Consider the following 26,403-nt stretch of genomic DNA (forward strand, 5'->3'; position numbering starts at 1 on the left):
ACACAGGGGCTTGGAGCAAGCTGCTCTAGTGGAAGGTGTCCCTGCCCGTGGCAGGGGTTGGAGCTGGATGAGCTTTAAGGTCCCTTCAACCCAAACCTCTCTGGTTCTATGGTTTATGATCCACCACTGCAGTGCTGACCTCTGGGGCTGCCTGTCTCCAGCCAGGCTTAACCTGAGCCTCCTGCTTGTGCCAGCAGGGATGTGTTTGCCTTGTGTCCTCCCACCAGTCTCTATCCCCATCCCCACCAGTGGAGCCATCAAGCCCAGGTCTCATTTTGGCTCAGCCATCTTTGTGTCCCCAGTGCTGCAGGAACCAACCTGAGCTGATGGGGACGCCTCATCCGGGCTCCTCATTCATTCTCCTCATCCCACATCTCTCCAGCTCACTGTGTGTGACCCCGCCAGCACCCACAGACACCCAGGAGGATGCCAGGGCTGATGAACCGGAGCACCCGCTGCCCGCTGCCCCTCACCGCGGCCGAGGTGACGTCCTGTGTCCACGGCTATGCCTTCGGGATGAGCGCCTTGCTCACCTACCGCAACCCAGAACCACAGGCTTTGGAAGGCAAGTTCCATGAGGTGAAACTGCCAGTGCAGGAGCTGCAATGGGAGCTTCAGAGCCATTGCACTGCTTGGTTTCTGAGTGTGACTTAAACCTCGAGATGCTCGTGGGAAGAGAAACCATGTATGGTCCAGAGCTACAGGGTTTGTACTACCTGGGAAGTGATGGAGTCACCGTCCCTCGATGAGCTTAAAGATCTTTTCCAACCTGGCTGACTCCGTGATTCCATGTGTTTTTAACTGTGAATAGCAGGGCAGTGCCATGGTGGGTCCTGCCCCTCTGCAATCCTGGCCTGTGGGTCTGGGCGAGTGTTTGGTGTTGCTAAAACCCCTTCTGGCCGCAGGTCTCTTTGTCTACCCCCTGGATGAGTGCACCACCGTTGTTGGCTTTGAGGCAGCCGTGTCCCAGCGTGCCGTGACCGTGCAGATCAAAGACAAAGCCAAGATAGATGACACGTTCTTCGGGAGCTGCAGCTTCCCTGATGGAAGAGCCTGCGATGGAAGTGGTGAGGGGGTAGGGGATGTTCTAATGGACATGGAGAAGAAGAACAGGGGAAGAGGAATGGGGAGGTGATGGGGGGGGTCTGGCTGTTGTATGTCACTGTATGGAGGGGGCTCCTTTTGAAAGGCTGAGCCCTTGGTTGTGATGTGTCCCTACCTCACCCATTTTGGGAAGCATTGTTGCTTCTGGAAGGTGCAGAGGGCCGGGGCCTGAGCTCTTTAGGGAAACACTGATGCAGCGATGGTTGTGAGACCACATCTCCCTGTGTGCGTTTCTGTGCAGGAAGGATCGTGATGGACGAGGACCTGGAGAGGATTGCGTTTGTGGCCAACCTGGGCACGGTGCCTCCCCTGGAAAGCGTCTCCATCTTCATCAGCACCTCCTCCGAGCTGCAGACACTGCCCAGTGGGGCCGTGAGGGTCCTTCTCCCAGCTGTGTGTGTGCCCAGGGTGCCCCAGCCCAGCCTGGACAATGCCAGCAGCTTTCCCAGCCTCCAGCTCCGCATGTATGAGCAATGCGGGACTGGTCTGAGGGGATGTGGGACTGGCAGAGGAGAAGCCGCCTGCTGCTGCTGCTGCAGGGGTAGCATGGGATGGGATGGTATGGTATGGAATAGGATAGGATATAAAGGAACAGAACAGCATAGAATGGAATATAAAAGAATGGAATAGAATATAAAAGAATAGAACAGAATAGAATAGAATCAATCAGGTTGGACAAGACCTTTAAGCTCATCCAGTCCAATCGTTCCCCAGCACTGCCAAGGCCACCACTAACCCATGGCACTGAGGCCTCGTCTCCATGGTGTGTGAACACTTGCAGGGACGGTGACTGCAGCCCTGCCCTGGGCAGCCTGTTCCAATGGCTGAGCACCCTTTGGGGAAGGATCCTGGTCTCTACCCTAAGCTGGAGCGATGCTGCAGGCTTCTCCTCCAGCAGAGCCACAGTTGCTGGGGGGATGTAACACGTGCACGGTGTTGACTGGGGTTCATCTCTGCAGGGACAAGCGCCAATGTGGACCGGGGAGCCCGGAGCCGGGGAGCAGGCTCTGCCTGGCTCAGCTGCTGGACACTGAGGCCACCAACCCCTTCGAGTACGAGTTCAGCTTCCACCTCGAGATCCGCGGGCCGTGCTTGCTGGCAGGTAGGAGAAAGGCAGTGCTGCTACACCAGGCTGCTCTGTCACTCCTCGAGGCAGTGCCCACACTCTTCCTTCTTCTCTGCCACCTACGATGTGGAGTCTGTTTTGGCAAGTTCCTGTGCTGGGGTGGATTTGCAGTGCTGGTGTTAACATGGTGTCGATACAGCAGAAGCAGCTCATAGCCCGCTTGGTTCCTGTCCCCTGCCGTCCTGCTGCCTCTCCTCCTTGGTCCTCCCCATGCTCAGTGCCTGACAGCACCGTGGTTCCCTGGGCAGGTGTGGAGAGCCCCACACACGAGATTCAAGCAGATGCCGACCCCTGCGCCCGCTCTGCCAGGAGCATCAGGATCACTCTGGCCAATAAGCACACGTTCGACAGGCCCGTGGAGATCCTCATCCACCCCAGTGGTAGGTGCTCTGCTCCTCACAGAGCCACAGCCTGCGCTGGGGTGAGGGGACCTTAAAGTTCATCCAGTTCCAACCCCTGCCACGGGTAGGGACACCTTCCACTAGAGCAGCTTGCTCCAAGCCCTTGTGTCCAACCTGGCCTTGAACACTGCCAGGGATGGGGCAGCCACAGCTTCTCTGGGCACCCTGTGCCAGCGCCTCAGCACCCTCACAGGGAAGAGCTTCTGCCTAAGAGCTCATCTCAGTCTCCCTTCTGGCAGGTTAAAGCCATTCCCCTTGGCCTGTCCCTACAGGCCCTTGTCCAAAGCCCCTCTCCAGATTTCCTGCAGCCCCTTTAGGCACTGGAGCTGCTCTGAGGTCTCCCCAGAGAAGCTCCATGTCTCGCCCCTTCCCGGGATGCTCCTCCTCAGTTCTGGGTTAGCTCTGGTTTCACAAATGCTCTCAGGGTTTAGGCTGCCCAGGAGATAATCCCAATCCTCTCAAGTCTGTCCGTGCTGCTCTCGCTCTGTTTTCACCCCTGAGGCTTCCTGCATCTCTGCCAAACCCCAGGTTTATCTAACGCTGTTCTTCATCCCATTCTCTGCATTTCCAGAGCCCCACATGCCTCACATCTTAATGGAAGAAGGTGACATGACTCCTGCAGAGTATGAACGACACCTGAAGGGGAAGAAGGATTTCATTAAAGGCACTAAGAAAGACCCCAGTGCTGCGAAAAAGGTGAGAAGCACAAGCTGCAGGTGGCAGCTGAGGCTGGGACTGGAGCTGAGCAGGGAGGGTTTGCCTGCGTGCCTGCAGCACTGGATGTTACCCTGGCCCAATGAGCCCTGCAGCATCTTCCCTCAGAGAGGGGCTTCTGTAGAGGATGAGGGGAAGACTCTTCAGTGGTTTTGATAAATGGAGTGTGGAAGCAGCTCTGAGCTGGTTATTGTGTGTATAATTAGTGCTAGTCTAGCACAGCATGATTAGATAGGTGCATTGTTATAGCATTAAGGGTATTATAGTTATTGCAGTGACATAGAATAGAATATCCTTTTAATTGCTCAGTAAATGTTTACTGTTTCTGGAGCTGTCAGGGAGGAAGAAGTGGTTTTTGCTTGGGATAATGAGCTGAACTGAAGACAAGGTGGGAGAAACTGCTCTTTGTTCTGCTGATCAGCAAATAGAGCAATATCTGCTCGGGAGTTGAGCCTCATCCTGCAGCAGTTCTGAAGCAGTGAGTGACAGCTCAGCACGGAGCTGCCACATCCATGTGTCTGGGATCAGGGAATGGGAATGGGCTGCTCAGAGCCCTCCCAGTCTCCAGGGTGAGCATCTTCCCTTACAGCTCACATCGCACTCGTGTAACCACAGCCCTGCTGCACCTGTTATACACACCCCGGTTTTAGCACTGGTGACCAGGGATGGTCATTTCCCCTTTAAACCACGGATCTGAGCTGGTTCTCCCATTTACAGACACCCCAAACCTGCGGCACCCTGTGCTGCCAAGATATGGGGATTGCTCCTGCCAGTGGAGACACATCAGCCCTCTCCTCATCCCTCTTGCCCTGCGCTGTCTGATGCAGGAGCAGGACTGCGCCTGCAGCATCTCCTCTAGTGGTGTGCAGCAGGGGGAACAAAGTGGAACTCCCACGCTGTGGCTCAGATGTATCTCTAATTATTCCTGTATCTTTAGCATGTCACGTTATCGAGTGTGGGGGGATCATTCTGGAGCTATTTCCTTGCAGGAAACCCACCTCTTTGCCCCAGGAGGACCAGGAAACAGCTGCATGGTGAGAGGCAAGAAGCAAAGAAAACATCCCCAGTATGTGGGGAGAGGATGGATGGGGCTTGGAGCAAGCTGCTCTAGTGGAAGGTGTCCCTGCCTGTGGCAGGGGTTGGAACTGGGTGAGCTTTTAGGTCCCTTCCAGCCCCAACCAGTCTGGGATTCCATGATTCTATGAAATAGACGCTACACAAGATAATGTCATTTGGCTGGAGGAGAATGGGGATGAAAGAGCCTTTCATTCCTCAGAGCCTGATTAATGTTCACTGCAAACATGAGAGGGAAATGCAGGAGGATGAAGGTGACAGCGAGATGCTTGTTCCTGTGAATGGGAACCGCATTTCTCCAGGGTCAGGGAAGTGACAGAGCTGAAAGCGAAGCTCGTGTGTATGTGTTGGTCTTCAGGGACTCTGTTATTTTTCACCTCATGGATCCACGGATGTGACTCATGGCTGGGGAAGAACCTGGGTGCTGGGGTCTGGTTTGTTCCTGCTGAAACTGCCTTTGAAAGGGGAAGTCAAAGGTAACCACAGCCCCTGAGGCCAGAGATGTTTGTTGTGGAGCATGTTTCTGTGCTGCCCTTCCACTGAAGTGGGGTCCCTCGAAAGCAGCGATGAGCTGATTCACTGCAGCTGAGGCTGTGCACCCAGGACTGCTTTATACCCACAGGAGCAGATGATAAACCCATCACAGGAGGCTTTGTCCTGTGTCATTTTATCATGTTCTTAATGGAGATGGAGGCAAAATGCAGAGAGCCGTTGGAGGTCTGGGGAGTACAGAGGCGCACAGCTCATGTGCGTGCCTGTTGAGTGATGTCCTCAGTGATCAGTTTGGCTTCCCAAAGCATTTCAATCCATGCAAAATAAAATGATAAAGGAAAGGGGCAGGAAAAACCAGCAAACCAGAGGTGGGAGGAATGAATCAAAGCGGTGAATATAGCGTGCTGAGGGCTGTATCTCCCACTTCATTGTCGAGTGACCGCAGACAAAACCTCCAATGTGGGTTTCTCCTTTCAGTGTGATACTAAACTGTGCAATTGAGCCAGGTTTTCCATAGGGATCTAGTGAAGTGTTCAGAGAATCACAACTGCAAGGTGCTGCGTGGGGCCAGACCTTTCCATTTCCTCCCCAGGCTCTCATCGGTGCGTGAAGCTGCTCCATGGGTGCTGGGGACCCTGGTTAAAGCTTTCTACCAGCCTTTGTCCCATGTGCAAAGCGTGGCCATGGCTTGGAGGAGGCAGGGATCCTGCTCACCCATGGAGCAGCTCCACAGAACAACCTGAGCTCAGGTGTTGTCCCCACTGAGGCCAGAAGAAGGCCACACACTTCCACCTTCAGCCCTGCTCTGAGCCCCTTCCAAGTGACAAGGGCAGAAACATCACCCTCTCGAGCTCTCTCCTCCCTTCCTGCAGACAGAAATCATCCGGAAGCGGCTGAGCAAGGACATCCCCCATCACCCTGTCATCATGCTCAACTTCTGCCCCGACCTGAGGACCACCCAGCCAGGCCTCCGGGAAGCCCAAGGAGAGTTCATCTTCCTCATAGACCGCAGCAGAAGCATGAGTGGTGTGCACATCAACTGCGTGAAGGTACCACACGGGAGGGGAAGCGCCTGTGTGCCAATGAGGCAGGGATATTAGAGAGCAGTGGGGGTTGCAGAGTGCTGAAGAGTGTTCATTATGAGGGAATGGGGGTGTAATTATATGCTGTATCTTTAGTCATTAGGACCTTGTGGCTTGTTAGGTACCTGCGGCGAAGCTGCCTCCTGGTTCTGTTCCTCTTCCTCTTCTTCCTGCCAGCACATCAAATGCAAAGATGCTTTCTCCCCTCTCTTGCTGGCTTGCATGTCGTGTGCATCCCTTCCCCAGTTCTCCCTGCCTCCAAGAGGGCTTGGGGTGATTGCTGCATAGGAGGGAAGTCTCCAGGGAGCTCCAAGGGAAGCCTCAGGTCAATGCTGACCATGTGTTGGGAGATACTTTGCTGATGGGCATCTCTGTGCACCTGCAGAGGCTGTTTGAACACGATGCATCACAAAGGAACACCAGCAGTGCAGTGGAGGTTGATGGGAGGCGTGCTGAGACCTCTGGATAAGAACAGGGCTGTAGAAAGGCCTTGTCATGATGCTTTGTGGGTCTGAGGTTCCCCTGTCAGAGATGGCTCTGATCCAGCTGCAGGTTGGAGGCCTCTGTGCTCCTGCTCTGAGCCCACTGGGGACCACTCTGTTCATCAAGGGGAAGTCACTCCAGTAACTCAAGCGCACACTGAAGCTGGGCCAAGTCCTTCCACTGAAGGACCCCCAAGTCCTTCTCCTTAGGGCTGCTCTCAATTCCTCCATCCCCAGCCTGTGTTGATACCGGGGTTTACCCTGACCCAAGAGCAGGACCCTTCACTTGGCTTTGTTGAACCCCATGAGATTCACACAGATCCACTCCTCGAGCTCGTCCATCTTCCAGCTCATCCCCGTATCCATCGGTCTCTGGTTTCCATGGGAACTGCTGGAGGATGGCCACCTCCAGCAGCAGGGATTGGGATGCTGGGGAGCCTGAGGATGGCTGCAGCAGCTTCTCTGTTGTCCCTGCTTCCACCAGGATATCTCTGCGGTTGTACCCACTTCTCTCTGCAGGTTTTGGAGCCTGGGAATCAGGAAGCATCTCTGTCCTACGCCAGACTTTTGCTTTGCTTACAGCATGAATGTGTTTGGGCATCACAGTCTCTGCAGCCTCCATAGAGGCAGCTTTGTCCCATGGGGACTGGGACCCTGCAAGGATAGAGCCCTTCTCTGAGAGGTCCTGATCTGGGACTTCCATCCACAGGAGGTTGTAAAAACAGGAAAAAGGCCGTTCCCCTTCTGGAATACTGTTTTGGGGAGATATTGGAGATTTCAGAGGAGATACCTCAAGGGAGAAAACCACTTCTGAGTCTCCAGTCCTTATTTATCTCTCGCAAACCTCAGGGACCTCAGAACAGGGGCTGTTCTTGGGGGTTACATTGATGGAGATATTTGCAGCATCTTCAGCTTTGCTGCAGAGATGCAGGTGGGCAGGGGATGGTTCTGCTCCATGCAGTGGGGAGGACGTGGCTCACTGCAAGCAGGGAGGTGCTTGGCCAAAGAGCCTGGGTGGAAAGTTCAGCGGTTTCAATATCCTGCAGTTCCATTCCCATCCTGGTGCAGGCCGGGATAAGAGCCAGGCCCATGATGATGCCCACATCCCTGGCTAAACCAGGCCAATAACTGGGAATTGACCTCTCTGGAGGCAAGCATCTCTCCTCATTGAGTTGCTGTATAGATATTGAGTGCAAAGGCATCCAGATCAATATTTACCTCAAGAAGCAATAACTCTTTCTGTTTGCTGAAGCAGGAAGCAAGCAGTGGATGCCCACTTTGGGAAGCACTTTCACAAATGTTTGGGAATCTGTAGGGTTTTTAATTCTCCTTATAATTAGCTCCAAGCTGGGATGTCAGTGCTGAGGTTTGGAAGCATCGCCATTCCAGGAGCCATCTGGGAAGCAGCAGTATAAATATATGCTCGTATGTTTGAGCTAACAGCCTGGTTTGAAGTACTCCAGAGCCTGCTAAAGGGCAGCCCTGTTCTCATCCATCATCCTGCAGTGCTCCGGCTCTGCCTTGCTGCTGAGTCTTAGTGGTCAGGAATGGTCCTGACCTGCACCCATGTCCCTGTGGCTCTTCCCATGCGGCTCCAGCACCCACCCTATGCGCTCACTCGGTCTTTGCCACCGCAGATCATGAAGCAAGAAGCTGTTCTTGCTTGTTTGGCCTTGGCAGCTCTTCTCCTGGGGCTGGCTCTACTGGCTCTAGGGTTTCTGCTGCCCTCGGCAGACTGGCAGGAGTCTGCCTTTTTCAGCATATGAGCAGAAAGAACCAAGCTTCTGAACGCTGCCAGCACTTGGCTTTCAATTGGCCTCCCTCTCCTGCCACGTTAACTGCTCCTGCTGCCCATGCAAGCTTTGGAGCAACTTGGGCAGCTCTTGCCCAGTTGCTGCTATCACAAGCTCTCTGCTGGAATTGTCCACGGCCATCACAGATGCCTGAGATAATTTTAAATTGCTCTTCCCTTATGTAAAGACCAGGAATAGGCATGTTAGATAACCACCTCTGGTAAAGAAGAGAGCTAAAAACTGTCTCACCCAGTTATTTTAATTGATGGCAGCTATGAATACAAGAGAATTGGGGATGGGGGAGGCTTTTCCTTTTGTGTGACTTTAAGCTGTTTGTTTATTTTCTGCAAGTTTGGACATTGAAATGCATTGCGTGTCACACTTCTCAATTTCACACTCTGCTTCTCACCCACCAGCTCCATGCTGCAGCACTGGGTTGTGAGCACAGAGCCCATCAGTTAGAAACAAACAGGAAGATTTGTTCAGCTCCTTTTTGTGTCTGGTTTTTGAAGGTTCCCTATTTTCCCCAGTGCTTTGGACCCAAATACGAAGGAGCTTTGGAAAGAGCAGAGTAACGCGCAGTGATTTCTTGGTGCAATGCGTGTAAAAGGAGCAGTTGGTTTAATACCAAATGCCCACAGCTAAATGCAAGTGGGAATAAGGTGTGATGGGTATGGGCAGAGCTTTGACTGGTGGAGCTGGTGCAGGCAGGGAGAGACTCAGTGTGCCTGATATCTGCTTTGCTTTCCATCCTGCAGGATGCCCTGTTGGTCATTCTCAAGAGCCTGATGCCATCGTGTCTCTTCAACGTCATTGGATTTGGATCCACCTTCAAGACCCTCTTTCCTGCCAGTCAGGCTTACTGTGAGGTGGGTGAAGGGGCAGCCACGATTCCTTGGTGCTCTGGTGCAGAGGCTGACGATTCTGCTGCTCCCTTGAGCAGGAGAGCCTGGCCATTGCCTGCGAGAGCATCAAGAGGATCCGGGCTGATATGGGTAGCACCAACATCTTATCCCCCTTGAAGTGGGTCATTCGGCAGCCCATCCACAGGGGCCATCCCCGCCTGCTCTTCCTGCTGACAAATGGGGCCATCAGCAACACAGGGAAGGTCCTGGAGCTGCTGCGAAACCACTCCTGCTCCACCAGGTATGGAGGACAGCAGGGCTAAAGCGGCAAAAGCCTGGTATGGTGAGGATGTGCTTCCCCCATCTCACAGACATCCCCACTTTGGAAACAGAGGCAGGAGAGATGCTGGTATGAGCCATGGGAGAACCTCAAAGCGTTTGGAACAGATCCCAGAAGTTCAGATGCTTTTGAAACAATCAAAAGCAGGATAATTGGGCTGACAACTTCACAGGCTCTCGACTTATGCTTCCTGCTAGGAGAGATTGACACATGAACAAGCTTCCTCACCGTGGTGGGGCTTTAGGTTTTTTAAAGCACATCTGGGTCTGGCCCCAGCTGCTTCCAGGATGGGGCTGTGCAGAATTGAATGTGCTGAAAGACAGCAATGTAAAAAGCAGCTAATTTGTGCATCGAGCTCCCAGCCCTGCTGACGGCTGCTCTGCTTTCTCTGCCTCTTTAAGGGGCTTGAAACACCAGAAAAATGTAGGAAAACCTCATTCCCCTTCCATCCCTCAGACTTTGGGCCTGTCAGGGAAGATGCTCTGTGGGGGTCCTGTCATATGGGGGTCTAACTGCTGCCCAGCTGTGTAGGGCAGCCCACCCCTCGCCCCTGTAGGGTGGTGGTGTGGGCTGAATGCAATCAGAGTGACCCTGGAAAGCAGCACCCAGCAGATCCCTGTCTCAAAAGGAGATTGGAACCTCATTTAAGAGGGGTGTGAGGCTGAGCTAAGATCTGCAGCTGGGGATGAGAAAAGCCTCTGGTGTTGACGCAGTTTGCTCCTGAAGGTGGTTTCTTCCTCAGCTACCCACTGCCCTGGCTGAGTGCTGCATCCCCACATCCCCATCCCTCCTGTATCCATCCCCACCAGGCACTGCTCACTCCTGCTCTCCCTGCCTGGGCTCCATCTCATCTCTGGGCTTGCAGCCTTCAACCAAACCCTGACTCATGGAGCTGGGAGTTGGGAGAGCAGCCTCGCCTCATTCCTCCTTCCTTGGTTTTAACTGAGCAGAGACCATTACTGGGGCTTTAGTGCCCATCGACCACAGGCGCTCAGCAGGGGAAGAGCTGAACCGGCAGCAAAGCAGCTTGTTTGTGTCTGCAGAGGAGGGGAGGGCTGGGGTCCTGCAGTGGAATGAAGCCGGGGCAGGGGGTGGGAGAGCAGCGAGGGAAGGGGCTGGAATCACTTGTCCCTGGATGCTGATGCTCCGTCTCCCTGTGCAGGTGCTACAGCTTCGCCATGGGGCCCGGCGCCTGCAGGAGGCTGGTTCGGGGCCTGGCGGCCGTGTCCAGGGGCAGCGCTGAGTTCCTGGTGGAGGGCGAGAGGCTGCAGCCTAAGGTAGGGAGGGCCCCCCCCCCGCCGGGCTCTTGCAGTGCCCGGTACCACGGGGGAGGCTGCGGGTCCTGTTCCCATCATCCCGGCGCTGCCTTCCCGCTCCCGCTCGGCTGCAGGTGGGCGCGGGAGGGGATGAGGGAACAGCTCCATCCCCAGCTGCCAGCGGCAGCGACGCTCACCCCGCCAGGGGTGGGGAGAAGCGAAGGCTGCGAAACAGCATCAAAGGAGCTGCTGCCTCCGGCACCGGCGAGAGCAGAGGGACCAGATCAGAGCAGCCAATTAGTTGTGAAGCCAGGCTCAGCCCCGGCGCTGCTCTGGCGAGGAGAAGGGTTGGAGGGAAAGGAACGCGTTGCTATTAAGCCAACTTCAAAGCAAGCAGGGGGAGCCTCTTCATTTCCTCTCTCCCCATGGAGTAAACTGATGTGCCTCAAATAGAGGTTTGAGAACGGCTCTGTTCACCACGGTGCCCGGCCCATCATCTGCTGGGTGCCCAAACCCAGAGACAATTGGGTCTTTAGCTCCTAAAAAGCTGGCTTCTGCCTTCTTGATCTCCAAAGATGGAGATCAGCAGTCCACCCCTCTGCGGGAACCTGAAGCACACAAAAACCTCCCTGGCACAGACCGGCATCAGCATTGCTGATGTAAATTAAAAGCTAAGACAGTGAAGGGAGAGGGTTTTTTACAGAGCTATTAGTAAAGAGCTTTGCGGGCTGCGCCTTCAGCAGTCTGCGGCATCAATTAATGGCCTTATAAAACACAGCCTGATGTGTCTTCCTGAGCCTGTGCAAAAGCAGGGAACAATAGAGAATAGTGGAGCTGTTCTGCCTCAGATCTGGTGTTCAGTTCCCCTGGTGTGCACAGAAGCTTTTGTAGATGGCTCTGTATTAGGTTGGTCCACGGATATTTGGTCATCTCCACATGCATAAGTGGCAAGGCATCGCTCATCTCCAGCCAGAAAGGTACCAAAAATAACAGTGCTGTCGGTTGGTGTGTGAGGGTCAGGGCTTAGGACTCAGACAACTGGAGCTCCACAGCATTTCTTGGCTGTGGGGGGAGCAGGAGATGATGCCTTCACCTGAGCAAGATGCCTTTGGCCACAAGCTCCCCCATTGCTCTGAGCTGGGCAACATGTGGTATGAGATCAGCTCTGTGCTTTATCCGTATCTGCTCTGCTGCCCTCAGTATAACCATGCCAAGGGGATGGGTGCCAGAGCAGACTCCCACCTAAGGTCAGGGGAAGGTAGGAATCAGCTGGTGGGTTTGCCTGAGGAAGCTCTCCCCTTCCCTGCAGCACGCAGTGTGTGCACCATGGCACATGTAACACCCGGTTGTGGTTAACAGCTCCCCTCTGCTTCCTGCTCCAGATGATCAAGTCTCTGAAGAAGGCCATGGCACCAGTCCTGAGTGATGTGTCCGTGGAATGGGTCTTCCCTGAGAGCACCGAGGTCTTGGTTTCCCCCATCAGCACCAGCTGCCTCTTTCCTGGGGACCGCCTGGTTGGATACGGCATCATCTGTGACACCTCCTCGTACATCTCCAACCCCAGATCCGTGAGTCCTCCCTGCATGAAGCGGGGCTGTACCGGGAGCAGGGGTGTTGGTGTGAACACCCACAGGCGGGTGTCATGGCAGAGTCAGGAGGTGTCTCCTCCTGTCCTCAAAGGAGAGGATGGGTGAGACACTGGGGAGAAATAGGAACTTGGATACAAGTGCTGGTGCTCCTCTTGTCTGATGGACACAGTGGTGGGACCCATTCCTTCTCTCTGCTTCTCTGCAGGACAAGAGGCGGCGGTACAGCATGATGCACTCCCAGGAGTCGGGCAGCTCTGTTTTCTTCCATTCCCAGGAGGAGGGAGCAGGAATGGAGAGCTGGAATCACTCCAGAGACTCCGAGGGCTGCTGCCCCGATCCCCTGGTGGTGGGCAGAGAGCCCGGGGGAGAATCGGACACGGACACCGGTACAAGTGTGGGTGTGATGCCCCTGTCTTCCCAATCAAGCTTCTGTCTCTTCTCTGCCAATTTGCTTGGCTGTGTCTCTGCAAAGAGACAGAAGCTTTGCGGGAGGGATGACAGATCTCCTGAGGCTTGAGCCTGTTTGCTTTGGATGTTTTATCCAAACCTGTCAGGAAATCAAGGGAAGCTCTGGAGAACCGGCTTCCCTGCAGGCTTCAAAGCAGCTCATGCTTTGGCCATGTAATTTGGCCAAGCTTCCCAAGCTGCCCTCCTGTGTGCAGAGGAAAGGAGTGAGCAGATGCCCACCTAGAGCAGTCACTTCCCTGCAAGCCCTGATGTTGCAGTCAGAAAAGGGGGAGAATGATCTATTCTTTTCAGTCTAGAGCCAAAACTCAGCATGGTACCAGCTATTTGGAACAAAATAAACTCTATTCCAGCCAAAACCAGGGCAGGATTCAAAGCTCTGATCCCAGAGCATCACCTCTCACCATCACAGTTTGGCCAGTGCTTGTGTGGTGCAAAGTGACTGGTTGCCCCGCAGAGACAAGGAAACCTGTTACTCACGGGATGTTCTCCCGTTTTATCCAGGGAGGATCTGTGCTGCGCATCCCCTCAGCCTTGTCAAAAGCAATGAGAATTCCTCCCTTTCCAAGTGAAATGTTTCCCTTGCTCTGACAGGAGAACGTCTGCACTAATTAAATTGCATTAGTAAACCCTTTGTCTTCTCCAGGGAGGTTTGGGGAGATGCAGGCAGGTTTGTTCTGGCTAAAAACTGCTCAGACAGAAACTCCCCAGTCTGCTCTCCTCACGTCCCAGGTATCTTAATGCAGGCTCTTATCTCCTTTGGTGGTTTCGTTGCTTTGCTTAAAGCTGTGCAGGGCTGAGTGTGGCTCCCTGACCCCTGAGGCCCATGGGGTTGGACCATGAGCTGAGTGGGATGGAGCTGATCCTCTCTCCCCGCCACAGGAATGGATGTGAAGGCTTCCTCCAGGAGGCGGGCGTACAGCACCCCCCTGGCCGCTGACCATGAGCCCTGCAGGAAGGTGCCCACATCCAGTGACCCCAACACTGCCCTGGGCAGGAATCCCCTGCGGAAAACCCACCTGCAGGACCTGCAGCAGCTCAGCCCTGAGCCCTGGCAGGGGGAGCTCCAGGTGAGTTAATCCCAGAGAGGCTTTGCAGGATGATCTCGGATGCGTAAGGGAAAGAGCCTGGCTCATGCTGGTCCTGATACAGGCATATATATATGTGTGTGTGTGTGTATGTGTGTGCCCATGCCTTGTGCTGCAGCACATCACAAACATGTAGGGAAAAGAAACTCAGTCCCAAATCATATCACAGAATTATAGAACCACAGCCCAGTTTGGGTTGGAAGGGACCTTAAAGCTCATCCAGCTCCAACCCCTGCCACGGGCAGGAACACCTTCCACTAGAGCAGCTTGCTCCAAGCCCCTGTGTCCAACTTGGCCTTGAACACTGCCAGGGATGGGGCAACCACAGCTTCTATGGGCACCCTGTGCCAGCGCCTCAGCACCCTCACAGGGAAGAGCTTCTGCCTAAGAGCTCATCTCAGTCTCCCCTCTGGCAGGTTAAAGCCATTCCCCCTTGTCCTGTCCTTACAGGGCCTTGTCCCAAGCCCCTCTCCAGGCTTCCTGCAGCCCCTTTAGGCACTGGAGCTGCTCTAAGGTCTCCCCTTCAGGAGCCTTTTCTTGTCCAGGCTGACCCAGCCCAGCTCTCTCAGCCTGGCTCCAGAGCAGAGCTGCTCTAGCCCTCGCAGCATCTCCATGGCCTCCTCTGGCCTCACTCCAGCAGGTCCAACAAATCCATCTGGTGCTCCAGCTGGAAACACAGCCTTTGGGCTGAGACCTGGACCTGTGTGCTGATAGATCTGTGTTATGTCCCTTGCCTGCAGCAGACAGCAGGTGAACCTGGGGACAACATTTTAGCTGACCTATGGAAGGGTAAGGAATGGTTTTATCCCGTCCTTGCCATTGCCATGATGCTCTGCACTGAAATCAGCATCTGCAGGGCTGGGAGGACCAGCAGCACTTTTGTTCCCATGGAAACTCAGAGAGGGATGTCTGGGGCTTTCGTTTCTCTTCTGCTGCAGGTTAGAGATGGGCTGGGTGAAGGAGGGCTGGAGGTGAGACAAGGGGATGCAGGGGAAGAAGGGCCAGTGCTGGGCAGGGAGCAATGAGACCTCTGCCCTCCAGTGGCATTGCTTGGCCAAGGGTGAGCAGTGCTGGGTTTTGGGGGTGTCAGTGACCTCCCCTGCACTGCGAAGCTCCACAGAGAACCCTCCTGCCCGCAGGCGTGAAGGCAGGGATGGAAACGACTCCGTTCTGGAGGGCAGTGAACAGTTAACAGCGTGTATCCTGTGCTTAATTAAATGCGTCTGCTCCCGCTCCTGCAGCGAGGGCTCCTGCAGCATTCCCAGCCCGGGGTCCTCCTGCCAGGGCTTGACATTTTCGGGGGTGTGAACGTGAGCCCTCGGCTCATCTCCACGAGCACCGTGCTGGGAAGGAAAGGTCAGAGCCGGTGATGGGCAGCTCAAACCCCCCAGCTCTGCTCCTGCCTGGCTGGAGGCTTCCGCAGGAGGAGCAGGTTTTGAGTGAAAAGGGTCTGGCAGGAGCGTCTGTGACCTCCTGGCTTTGGCATAGCTCAGTCCTAGCTTGGCAGGGAGCTCCTGCCTCCCGCTTTGCTGCTGATCCCATAAAGCATCAGGAAGCGGGTGGTGATGGAGGCCAGGTTCTTCCTGCCACCCAGAGAAAGCATCTTTCCATCCAGCCCTGAGGTCCACTGCTTTGTACCACCTCTGCCCCTCGCTGGTGTTGTGCAGAGAACATGGAGGGTCTCTGGGGTTGTGAGGAACCTTCCCAAAGCCCTGGGGATGGGGACAGGAACAGCAAGAGCTTGGTGTCTGCTGTGCAGAGGGGGGATGTTCCTGTGGGAATTGGCACCGGAGACACTGGAAGGGGGATTCATGATCCTGAAAGTGGAGGAAGAGTCTCATTGAAAAGAAGAAAGATAAAAATTCCCTGCTTGCTCTCCCCTGCGCCTCTCCTCCTGTTACCAAGCAACTGGTCCTTGATCTTCCTGTCTCTTCTTCCCTCTGGTTCCCAAGTGAAGTCATTAAAATGTCTGGAGGGGTGGAACTCATATTTCACCTTTCACACGTCTGGGGAAGGAGCCCTTGGGGCCAGGGTCCCTTCGGGACGCCCTGTCACAGGCAGGAGGGCTCTGTCTAGGCACAGATCCCAGCCAGGGCCGTGTTTTGCACCGCTGGGATCAGGCAGGGAGCAGAAGAGACAGAGCAGGTCCATGGAGCCAGCTCCAGCCCTAACGTTTGCTCTGCTCTCAGCCCTTCACAGCCAGCCCCACGAGGACGCTGGGTGCTCGGCGCCCATCCCTGCTCCATCGTGGCTGCATGTCCTTCTCCCACGACGCTGAGGCCCCGTCGGCGCCGGATGGGCTGCAGCAAGAGGGAAGAGGCTTGGGACCACGCGATGGCAGCAGGAGGCTGAGGTCCTCATCGGACAGCCGGAGCCCCGGGCACCTGGGTAATGGGGACAGGGGAGCACAGCCTCACTGGGGTGCTGGTGATGGTACATTGAACTCCATGTGGGTATTAGGAAGTATTAATTGTGGTTTTGGGGAGCTAAGCTCCCACAGATGGGATTAACCCCTGCCTCTCCCCTCTCTGCAGAGTCTGCCCAGCATCCTTCCTTCACATTTGAAACAGAGACCTCTTCTGACTGGGAGCCCCAGGACTTGGACTTCAGCGCTGGCTGCAGCTCCCCACGCTCCTCCCGGACCCTCTGCAAGGCGGTGGTGAAGGGGCTCAGGATGAACGAACCCGTGCAGTGGGAGGTCACCTTTGATATCTGCCCTCTCTTCCGAGAGCGGGAAAGCCAAGAGGAAGGTGACACGGACCCATGGAGTGAGACCTTCCATCACCTGGCAGCCAAGTCGGTCACCCTGGACTTTGAGCATCTTGCTGAGAGGGAGTGTGAGATCGAGCATGGTAACGTGCAGCTGGCCCTGCCCTGCCTCGGGGTGGGCTCCACAGCAGCCTCTCCAGTTCCTAGAAGAGCAGGCAGTGGAGGAATATTAGGGAATGTCTCACTTGTTCCCAAATGAGGTCCTGCTCCTGCTGCCTTGCGCTTTTCTCCTCCTTCTGCACAGTGACGTGCCTGAGCTGATGCTCTTCTGGTTCACGTGCAGGGGGACAGTGGTTATCTTTAAAGAATCAGTTACCTGGAGCTGGGAGGCAGCATCAAACTCAGAGGGTCCAACAGCAGCCACACATCACTACTCTACATGTCATAGAACCATAGATTGGTTTGGGTTGGAAAGGGCCTTAAGATCATCCATTTCCAACCCCTGCCATGGCCTTGGGTACTGTCAAACTTCTCCTCCATGAAGTGTGTATGTGCATGTAAAACAAGTGTGGAAGAAAAAGCTTAGAGGGATGCTTTCCCTGCAGGGCATGGGATGGAGCATGGAGATGGGTCTGGGATGGAGCCCATGGGGTGTATGGGCTCTAACCCTGATGTCTCCCCCATGGCAGGGTCCGGACGGCGGTACCAGGTCAATGCTGTCCACACCAGCAAAGCCTGCAATGTCATCAGCAAGTACACGGCGTTCGTGCCAGTGGACCTGAGCACCAACACCTACCTGCCAACCATCGTCGAGTACACACACACGGGTACTGGAGGGGAAACACTTTCTGAGGGGGGAAACATCATCAGTCTGAGGAGCCCATCACATCGTGTGTGTGCCAATCCCTCTCTCACACTGGCAATTCTCTTCTCTCGTGCCAAGGGGCAGGATCTAAGCAAGGCAGCCAGCGGAGCCTGAGGTCAGGAAGCAGGAGGCATCGTGGCTTTTCCCCTGGACGTCCCCACTCAGCCTGTGGCCAGAATGGAGATGATGGATTTTACAGCATGAGTAAGTTCCATGGGGTTTTGTCTCCCTCCTGATGTGCTGCTCTTAGTGCTTTACTCTATGAAGGGGCATCCTCTTGGTCTTCTTTTCTCCTGCCTTCCTCTTTGACTACGGTGCTCACCAGACACATCTGGCTAGAGTCCATCTCCTTAACCAGAGAAGAAGCTCCAGTTTACCCTGGAACACCCAGATCACAGGCAGTGCCTCCTGGCAGTGCTTTGAAGTTAACTGGCAGATGTAAAGCAGATAACATGAGGGACAAAACCAGCTGCAATTAGAGGCAAAGGGATGTGAGACACTTGTCACTAAATCCTTGGTTGCCAGGACCTTGTCTGGCATCTTCAGACCTGCAGCTGAATTAAGCTGCCCCTCATAATGCTTATTAACCCGATAGTGCTGTGAGGAGGCAGAGTGGCTGTGCTGCAGCCCGATGTGATGGCGTTGCTGATTCGGGTGTTGCTGATGTGGTTCCTCCATTGCAGATGCAGAGGAGAGCAGCCTGTCCCCCTGCAGCACCCCGTCCTCATCTGCCTGGGAGCGCTGCGGGCTCCCTGAAGGTAAGGGAGGAGCTGTGGTGTTGCCAGGGTGCGGGTCCAGCTTGGCCATGACCAGGGCTCATTTCTGCGAGGTGGGAATTCCATAGGAAACAACGCGAGGAGAAGGGAAGGATTTTCTCACAGGCTCGGCGGCAGCAGCAGGAGCCACCCCATGTCCCAGTGCACAGATTCTGCTCCCTTGTGCCCTCCTCTAGCACCTCAGTTTACTCCCAGCTTTGTGTTTCTTCCCAGGGCCGCTACAGAGCCTGTCTGCTTCCTCTGCACAAGCCCAAAGATCCATTGAGAGCCTCTTTGCTGCTAGGTATGGCCCAGCTCCACCTTCCTCTGGCCTTAGCAGATGCCTTGCTCTATGGGTCCAATGCAAACACAAGCGAGGGACCGAGCATGATGCTGGTCTCTGGGGAGCAGGGATGGTTTTTGGAGGCATCACAGAGGTTAGAGCTGCCTTTTCATCCTGCTGCAGGCTCACCCTCAACAAAACCAGGCTGCTGATGCGAGCTGCCAAGGGGTTCATGAGTAAATCTCCAAGCAGAGTGGGTGAAGGCGGCTCCGAGGGCGACAGTGAGAACATAGACTACCTTCCCCTGGTGAGCAGCTCCTCCCGGCCTTGCTGGGGTTGTGTGGAGGGAAGCAGAGGGCAGGAGGATCCCCCTGGCTCCTGCCTCGTGCTGTCTCTGATGGCCGTGTCTCTATCTATACACGCCTTTTCCCTGAACTCCCTAGAATTGGTATCTCAGAGCTTCCCTGCGTGCCACCATTGCAGGTGTCCCTGCAGCTGGCCTGCGGTGCCTTCCTCATGAACTCAGCCTTCTGCGATGCCGTCAGCATCCCCATGGAGAAGCTGAAGTGGACGTCTCCCTTCGCCTGCCACCGCCTGGCCCTCAGCCCCTCTGGCTCCTACAACACCAAAGCCAGCCCCTCCATGGAGCACAAAAGACTCGGCTCCAGCCAGCAGCTCCTGGTTCCCAATGGGCACGGGAAGAGCCCCAGCACCAGAGACCCCACTTTGGGTGTGGAGGGTGCCGGGCGCCCGCGCCACTCCTCGGGCAGCGCCGTGGAAAGCATCTCCAGAGCCCTGAGAGCCGAGAAGGAATTGTCCCCCCCAGCCATCACCATCCGCCGCTTCTCCTCCCCGGAGAGCACGGCAGAGCCAGCCGGGAGGCAGCCCAGCAGCAGCCAGGGCTCAAACACAGACAGCGATGAGGTCCAGGCACTGCTCTTTGCCCTGGAGCTGCAGCAGCAGACGGAGCCAGAGGGGATGCTGTGGGCCACAGCAGTGGCGCTGGCCTGGCTGGAGAACAGCTCAGCTTCCTACTTCATCGAGTGGGAGCTGGTGGCTGCCAAAGCCAGCCTGTGGCTGAGCCAACAGGACTTCCCAGAGGGATACAGCCTGGCCACGGTGAAAGCTGCAGCCCAGCAGCTCTTTGTGCTGCTCCGTCACTGGGATGAGAATCTGGAGTTCAACCTGCTGTGCTACAACCCGGGCAGCGTGTAAAGAGGGTGAGGAGAGGGGCTTGGGCATCTCACCCAGGAGGGCACAGGACACCTGTCCCCAAGGAAACACCTCCAAGGAGCTCAGTTCATTCGATACAGGGACAGTGAGTGCTTATCAGAGCCAGCCCTGCAGACAGCAGCAGCTCAGGCAAAATCAGCGCTCAGCAGTTGGTGTTTTGCCCCGGGAAGGTACCTATTGGTTGCCCACAGCCGGAGCAGCACCTCCAGCTACAGCAGCTCCCTCTGGTCCCAGTCTCAGCCCTGTTCCCAGAGCAGGTCTCCCCAGTGCCTGCTTGGCTGCCTCTTCCCAGCCCCAAATCACTGCCCAGCCTGGCTGCAGTCCCCCAGCCCTGAGCTGCTGCTCTGCCGAGGCTCCTGCCTGGCTCCTGCCAGCTTCGATGTCCTTTGGTGGAGACAACGCGCTCGTCTCATGGACCAAAGGGAATCCAGGCTGGGATTGACCATCCAAAGAGCGGCCCCACTGTCCTGACCGGGAGGATGCTGCCTTGCCTTCAGCCCAGCGACAGGCCAGGCTGGTCGGAGGTGGCTGGATGCAAACTGCAGCTTTGTTATGCACCATCATTGACTGAGGGCATATAGAAGTTGATGGAAAAGGAGGAGGAGGCAGGGAGGAGAAGCTGAGAGTGGGCAGTTCTCAACCAGAAGCTCACTTGTTATGAGCCAATGGTGTTCCCAGGGGAAAACAGAGGCTCCAGGTTTTGGAGTATCTTCAATTTTCTGCTGGGAAAGGCCCCAGTTCTGTTTGGATTTGGACTGTTTTTGTCCGGAGGCTTGGAAAACTCAAAGGAAATGCAGTCAATTCACAGGCACAAGGGTTTGGGGCCCACTGCTGAGGAGGGACAGGTGAGAAGGGGAGTGGAAGAGCTGAAAACCAGCTGCAGAGAGTTGGGAAACTGAGGAAATAGGGGGTTATGGGGAAGGAAACTGAGGAAATGTGGGAAGGTTGTCTTCTCCTTAGAGAAACCTTCCCATGGAGGAAATGCATCCCCTCATTCCCCAGCAAAGCACTGTGAGCAGGAACATGCTTTGCACCAAATGTGTGTTTTTTCTGAGCAGAGCTGGTGGAGATGAGGAGTATTTGAGCTCCAGAGCAAAACTTACCTCTGGTTTTCTGCCTTTCCTCAGTTCCCTGCCCACCACGAGCAGGGTTAACCCAGGGCATGAGCATCTCAGCCCTCCTGCAGTTACTGTGAGCTGGTTTCTGATCCCTTGCTCCTCCCAAAAGGCTCCCAGGAGCTGCCCAGTTCTCTGTTAATCTGGAGCCATTGGGATGAGCATCCACCCCACTGTGGAGTCAACAGATCCCTTGTTCTGTATTTAAAAGCAAGCGTCTGGCATTGGTGCAGCCCTTCCTCCATCCCCTTGGCTTGCAGGGAAGGAAAAGGGGATGAAATGGGTGAGCCCCTTTTGGAGCCTGACGCTGCTCTCATAGGAGCTCTTGTTTCTCCAACCCCAAGCTGTGCTGTACACGCTGTGTCTGTCCAGTGCTGGGGCTGGCTCAGCATCGGAGGATGCTCCAGGTGGTCCATGCTGGGACATGAAGGAAGTCTCCTTAAACCTGCTGCCTGGAACACAAGGAGCTGGTGCCTTCACCTCCCAGTTCTCTCTCTGTGCCAACTGGAGCTCAGTGCCCAGCCCCAGCAGCATTGTACCCTGTCTGGTGGCCCCAGGATAAGCTTTCCTGCAGGATCCATCCAGCGGCAGCTCCACGGATCAAGTGCCTATGGAGGGAATCGCACGCCGTGGCTGCAATGCCCATGGAGCCTGTCAGAAACCTGTTGCCTTTCACTCCCTCCCTTGGCATGTAGCAGCCTCGTGGTGCTTCAACAGTTTTATGTTTTGTGTCTGTCTGTGGAGGGCAAGTGGTACCCAGGACCGTGAGCATCCCTCTGGTCCCTGCTCTCGGGGTCCCCTCTCCGGGGTCGTGTTTTCTGTTGTTGCTCAGAAATGTTGTTGCTGTCCCAGTAAATCACAGCTGCTTCACTGCCCAGTGTGAGTCCTTTGTTGTGGGGTGGGTTTCCTGGGGCCCCGTCTTCCATTGGAGCACCCCAGCTGGCTGGAGCATTGCGTGGTTCCCCCCAGAGTCCCCCATCCTGACTTAGTGCATGAGTTAAGGGCTGGATTTCAGAGAGGAAGAAGCATCCTTCAGGTTCTGAGAGTATCTTCCTTACCTGAGGGTGCTGAGGTGCTGGCACAGGGTGCCCAGAGGAGCTGTGGCTGCCCCATCCCTGGCAGTGTTCAAGGCCAGGTTGGACACAGGGGCTTGGAGCAAGCTGCTCTAGTGGAAGGTGTCCCTGCCCGTGGCAGGGGTTGGAACTGGGTGAGCCTTAAGGTCCCTTCAACACAAACCAGTCTGGGGTTCTGTGATAAAACAGCCATTGTGTTTTCCAACCCAAAGCAGGAGGTAGGAGCTATGCCACCCCTTACTTTACTGTTGGTGAGCAAGGACCCACTCCAATGCCCTCCTGCTTTTGGTGACCTACATATATACATACATATATATTTAAAACGAAAAAGTAGTTATGGCCGAATTTGCCCGCTTTGGACCAGACCAGAAGGACCAGCAGTTTCCATCTCTTGATTCATTAGTTGGCCTGTGGTTGGCCAATTAGACCAGTAATGGGAGCAGAGCTGGCTGGTAGGATAGGCTGGGAACTACCACCTTCTCCTGGGACAGAATAGGCCTCCCTGGGAGCGGGGGCGGGTGTCTCCAGCCACAACATCTCCAGAAGATCCCCTCAGCATCCCCCTTTGCATCCAAGGGGATTTTCAGCCCCTTAAGGTGTCATCTTCAGGCAGGGAGCTCCAATGCTGTTGCCGAGGTGACTGCAAGTGCCTTATTAAGAGAAATTAGTTTGGATACAGCTTAATAAATGAGCCCCTTTACTCTGTGTACATAAATATTTGCACACAGTGTCTGCACAAGGAGGGGGAGGCTTCCCAGCCCTGGGCAGCATCAGCACAAGATCGATACCTGGGGGGGGTTTGGGGAGAGAAATGACCAAATTGGGGCAGCCCTGATGCAGAACTGCACCCAGTGTGGGTGCGGGGGGTGTTGTAGTGGTTGGTGGGACCTCGCAGAGACCCCTCTGCCCTGCCACCAGCCACGTTCTGCTGCCGAACACCCGCAGGGGCTCATTAGGCAGCAGCCGAAGGAGCTTTTCCTCGCTTTGAAGGGTTATGAAACCTGCAGAAGAGGGGGAGGATGAGAGAGCTTAAAAAAGAGCCGTCGTGTCCCCCCCCTCCGCCCCACAACCCAGCCATCGCCTGCTGAAAAGGGCTGGCAACGTGTCGGCACCACTTAAGCACAGATTGCGGCTCGGCCCCCGTCCGCCCGCCGCCGACAGCGAGAACTTTGATGGAAAAGGAGCTTTTCAACAGCTTCTGCTGTGCTTTGTGTGTGTGTTCCCCCCATTGCTGCCAAGGGGAGCGGAGGGCAGAAGCCACACTGCAGCCGCAGAGCCCCACAAGCATCCGCAGAGTGGTCCAGGGATGCTTCGGTTGCTTTTTGCTCCGCATCTCTCCAAGTTGATGTGAGGTGTGATGCTGGGGAGGGGGTCAGCAGCCACTCAGACTAGTTCTCACCCCCAAGATATGGCCCAGGGGGTGGCATGGGGGTTGTTTTATCCTAACTATGGAATTGTTTTGCTTTGGGGATGGTTTTCCCTTTGATTTTCCCCATCGCAGGGCCCAGGCACATCAGTGGGGGATGCAGCCGGTTGGTGCCGTAGGCTTCATCGCTCCCGAAATAGAGCTCAGGGGCAGCTTTTGGGTGTCGGAGGCATCTGAGCGAAGTCATGTGGATGTTATGCAAGACTTGATGATAGGTTGTAAACAGCTATTAAAGTGATTGACAGGCCCAGGACCAAGTTTTGAAGGGGGGGAAAAGAAGGGGAAAGATGAGTAATAATGATTAAAAAAATTAGCAAATCGAGATGTCTCATAAATTAGGGGAAAGCTTTGTGAGGACAGGGGAAGGTGCGGTGAAGGAGTCGTGTTTGTGCTCCCCTGAACACGGGTGGATGGGGAGGATGCTGGGGCAGATCCTGAGAACATCAAGTTGGGAGAAGGGGTTTCTTTTCCAAGCCTCTGGCTCTGGGAGGGTTTCACATCATCAGAACCAGCCCAGCAGCTGAAATGGGGCAGATTTGGGTTCATTGAGTGCCACTGGGTCCCGACACCCCCAAACCCCAGGGGCTGAGCATCCCGATGAGAGCAGCTCAAGTTAATTAGGAAGAAACAAGCAGCTTATGGGAAAGACAGCTTCTATTTATATATAAATACTTCAGTAATCAGCAGCGAAGGGCACGGGAAATCCAATAGAAATATGTGGCTGTTTAAGAAGCTTTCTGAGCAGAAAAGTTACACAATCGGGTGTGTTGGCCCCGCTCTATCCCCGAGCCCCAGAAACAGAGGGAGAAAAGGGTGAGCCCAAGGAAGGAGAAGGGATTTCCAGAGGTTCCTACCTATGAGAGAAGGGGAAATGAGAAGCCACAGGAGCTCCTATTGCTGCGGCTCGCTTTGACCCCAAGCTCCCAAGCTCCAGCTCAGTGAGCTCCTCTCCTCCAACCCCGCTAACGTGGAGACAGAGACACACACATGGATTTCATGGATAAAAATACGCCTGTCGCTTTGCCACGGCTGCTGTCAGTGGGTGCTGACATGGTGCAGAAATAGCTGCCTTCATCACCTCCCTCTGCTCGGCTTCACCCTGCGCCTCCTGACATCAAAACAGAGGCTTCAGTGGGGCTTCAGGGGAGCCCCACACATACACTTTGCTGGGCATCACCCTAATGATGTGCTTTAGGTGCAAGCAGCCTACCCAGTGCTCACCTTGGGGCCAGGAGCTCTTTAAGAACCTGGGTTTGGACCCTTTTTGGGTTGTTTTTTCACACCCAGCACAGCCACAATGGGGTTTTGTGATTTATTTATCCTAAAGGTAATATAAGACCCAAGAGGAGCTGTGGAAGGGTCTCACAGGATGGATAGGGCACATGTAAGTCTCTGGGGAGGCTGACCCTGCCAGTGCGTGGTGGTTGCCCTTGTCCCAGGGCTCTGCTGTCCCTGTGGTGCCATTCCCCAGCCTGCACGAGGACAGGCAATGGAAACTGGTTCCCTTGTGCTGTGAGGAGCTGGCATCCCTGCCCAAACACCTCTAAAGTCACCTTTGCTGGCTCCGTTTGTGCTGGGATGAGATGCAGCCACGAGCAGGAGTCCTGCAAGTGCTTGTCCCCTCCATGTGCAGCCCCTCAGAAGGCTGCTTTAATTGCTGAAATTATTGAATCTCCTGAACACACATTGGAGATGCTCAAGAGTGAGAGATCTGTGAGCCTCCCCTCCTGCCCTGCACATCGAATTAGGCCTTTGCTGTTGTTAACCCTTCCTGTGCACGAGGCAGCTAAGGGAGGGATGTGAGCAGCATGGTGAGGTGAGGTAGGTTTAGGGTGGGAAAGTGTCAGGCTAAAAACACCCTGGAAGGTGTGATGACCTGGCTGTGGGGTGTAAACTCCCTGGAGAAGGTGCTCTGCTAGGGGCTGTGGGTCCTTGCAGCCCTCCCTTGCCATGTGCTAGTGCAAGGCAGGGAGAGGAGTCAATGCCAAAGCAGTGTGAAGGGTAGAAGCAATGGATTTTCGGGATGGCCAAATGCATCCCTGTTTGCTGATGTGGTGCTTGTCTAATGGTGGAGCTGGTTCCTTCTGGAGTGGGGATTGGAGCTGAAGGCTGATACTTTTCCGTGTCTGCTCCTGCACAGAGGGAGCAAATGGTGCTGATCCCAGCCTGCCCAAGCTCTGCAAAGTGGCTCCTGTCCTGCTTGGCTCAAAGACTTCAGAAAACGGTCTTCCCCTGAGAATACCCCCACTCGTCCCAGCCTGGTTTGTGTTGAAGGGACCTTAAGGCTCACCCAGTTCCAACCCCTGCCACGGGCAGGGACACCTTCCACTAGAGCAGCTTGCTCCAAGCCCCTGTGTCCAACCTGGCCTTGAACACTGCCAGGGATGGGGCAACCACAGCTTCTATGGGCACCCTGTGCCAGCGCCTCAGCACCCTCACAGGGAAGAGCTTCTGCCTAAGAGCTCATCTCAGTCTCCCCTCTGGCAGGTTAAAGCCATTCCCCTTGTCCTGTCCTTATAGGGCCTTGTCCCAAGCCCCTCTCCAGATTTCCTGCAGCCCCTTTAGGCACTGGAGCTGCTCTAAGGTCTCCCCTTCAGGAGCCTTCTCTTGTCCAGGCTGACCCAGCCCAGCTCTCTCAGCCTGGCTCCAGAGCAGAGCTGCTCCATCCCTCACAGCATTCCATCCCATCCCAACCCATCCCAACCCATCCCAGGGCTGTTAAGTGGACGCAGGCGAGTGCTGGATGCTGCAGGGTCAGTGTGAGCTGCTGCTGGCTTTGGGGTTTTGGCCACCTTTCTCCTGGGGTCAAGTTCCCCCTTTTCTGAGCCTCTCCATCGAAGAGAGTGAAGGGATGGGGTTGGTCCTGCAGCCAGGGGTCACCCCACCAAGTTAGGGATGGCTCCAGCAGCACTGTGTCCCCAGCAGGACACAGGCTCAGGCCATGAGTCCCATCCCACAGCACAGCTTTGGATGTGGTCCCTGCTCGTTTCTCCTCTCTTCCTGGGGCTGCACATGCTGCGTGTGGCTTATGCAAGTGCTGGGAGCCTTGTGTAACAGTGCTGCAGGCGTTGGGCATGGCCACAGGGGTGGGTG

General features: G+C 55.2%; 1 protein-coding gene across 1 annotated transcript; it reads left to right on the top strand.

The window, feature by feature from the left end:
* Window positions 1-426: 426 nt before the first annotated feature.
* VWA5B1 (von Willebrand factor A domain containing 5B1) lies at window positions 427-19,678 on the top strand (the record flags this gene model as incomplete). Its single annotated transcript, XM_080631238.1, has 21 exons — window positions 427-565; window positions 906-1,067; window positions 1,346-1,568; window positions 2,064-2,206; window positions 2,479-2,610; window positions 3,203-3,327; window positions 5,784-5,960; window positions 9,027-9,137; window positions 9,212-9,414; window positions 10,616-10,730; window positions 12,092-12,277; window positions 12,504-12,684; window positions 13,646-13,833; window positions 16,041-16,239; window positions 16,386-16,703; window positions 17,250-17,387; window positions 17,504-17,629; window positions 18,109-18,183; window positions 18,415-18,484; window positions 18,647-18,770; window positions 18,947-19,678. The coding sequence occupies 21 exons, from the start codon at window positions 427-429 to the stop codon at window positions 19,676-19,678; spliced, it is 3,867 nt and encodes a 1,288-aa protein (XP_080487364.1).
* Between the last annotated feature and the right edge of the window lie 6,725 nt (window positions 19,679-26,403).

This window comes from Psittacula echo (genome assembly GCF_963264785.1).
Source record: "Psittacula echo genome assembly, chromosome: 17".
Lineage (NCBI taxonomy): Eukaryota > Metazoa > Chordata > Aves > Psittaciformes > Psittacidae > Psittacula > Psittacula echo.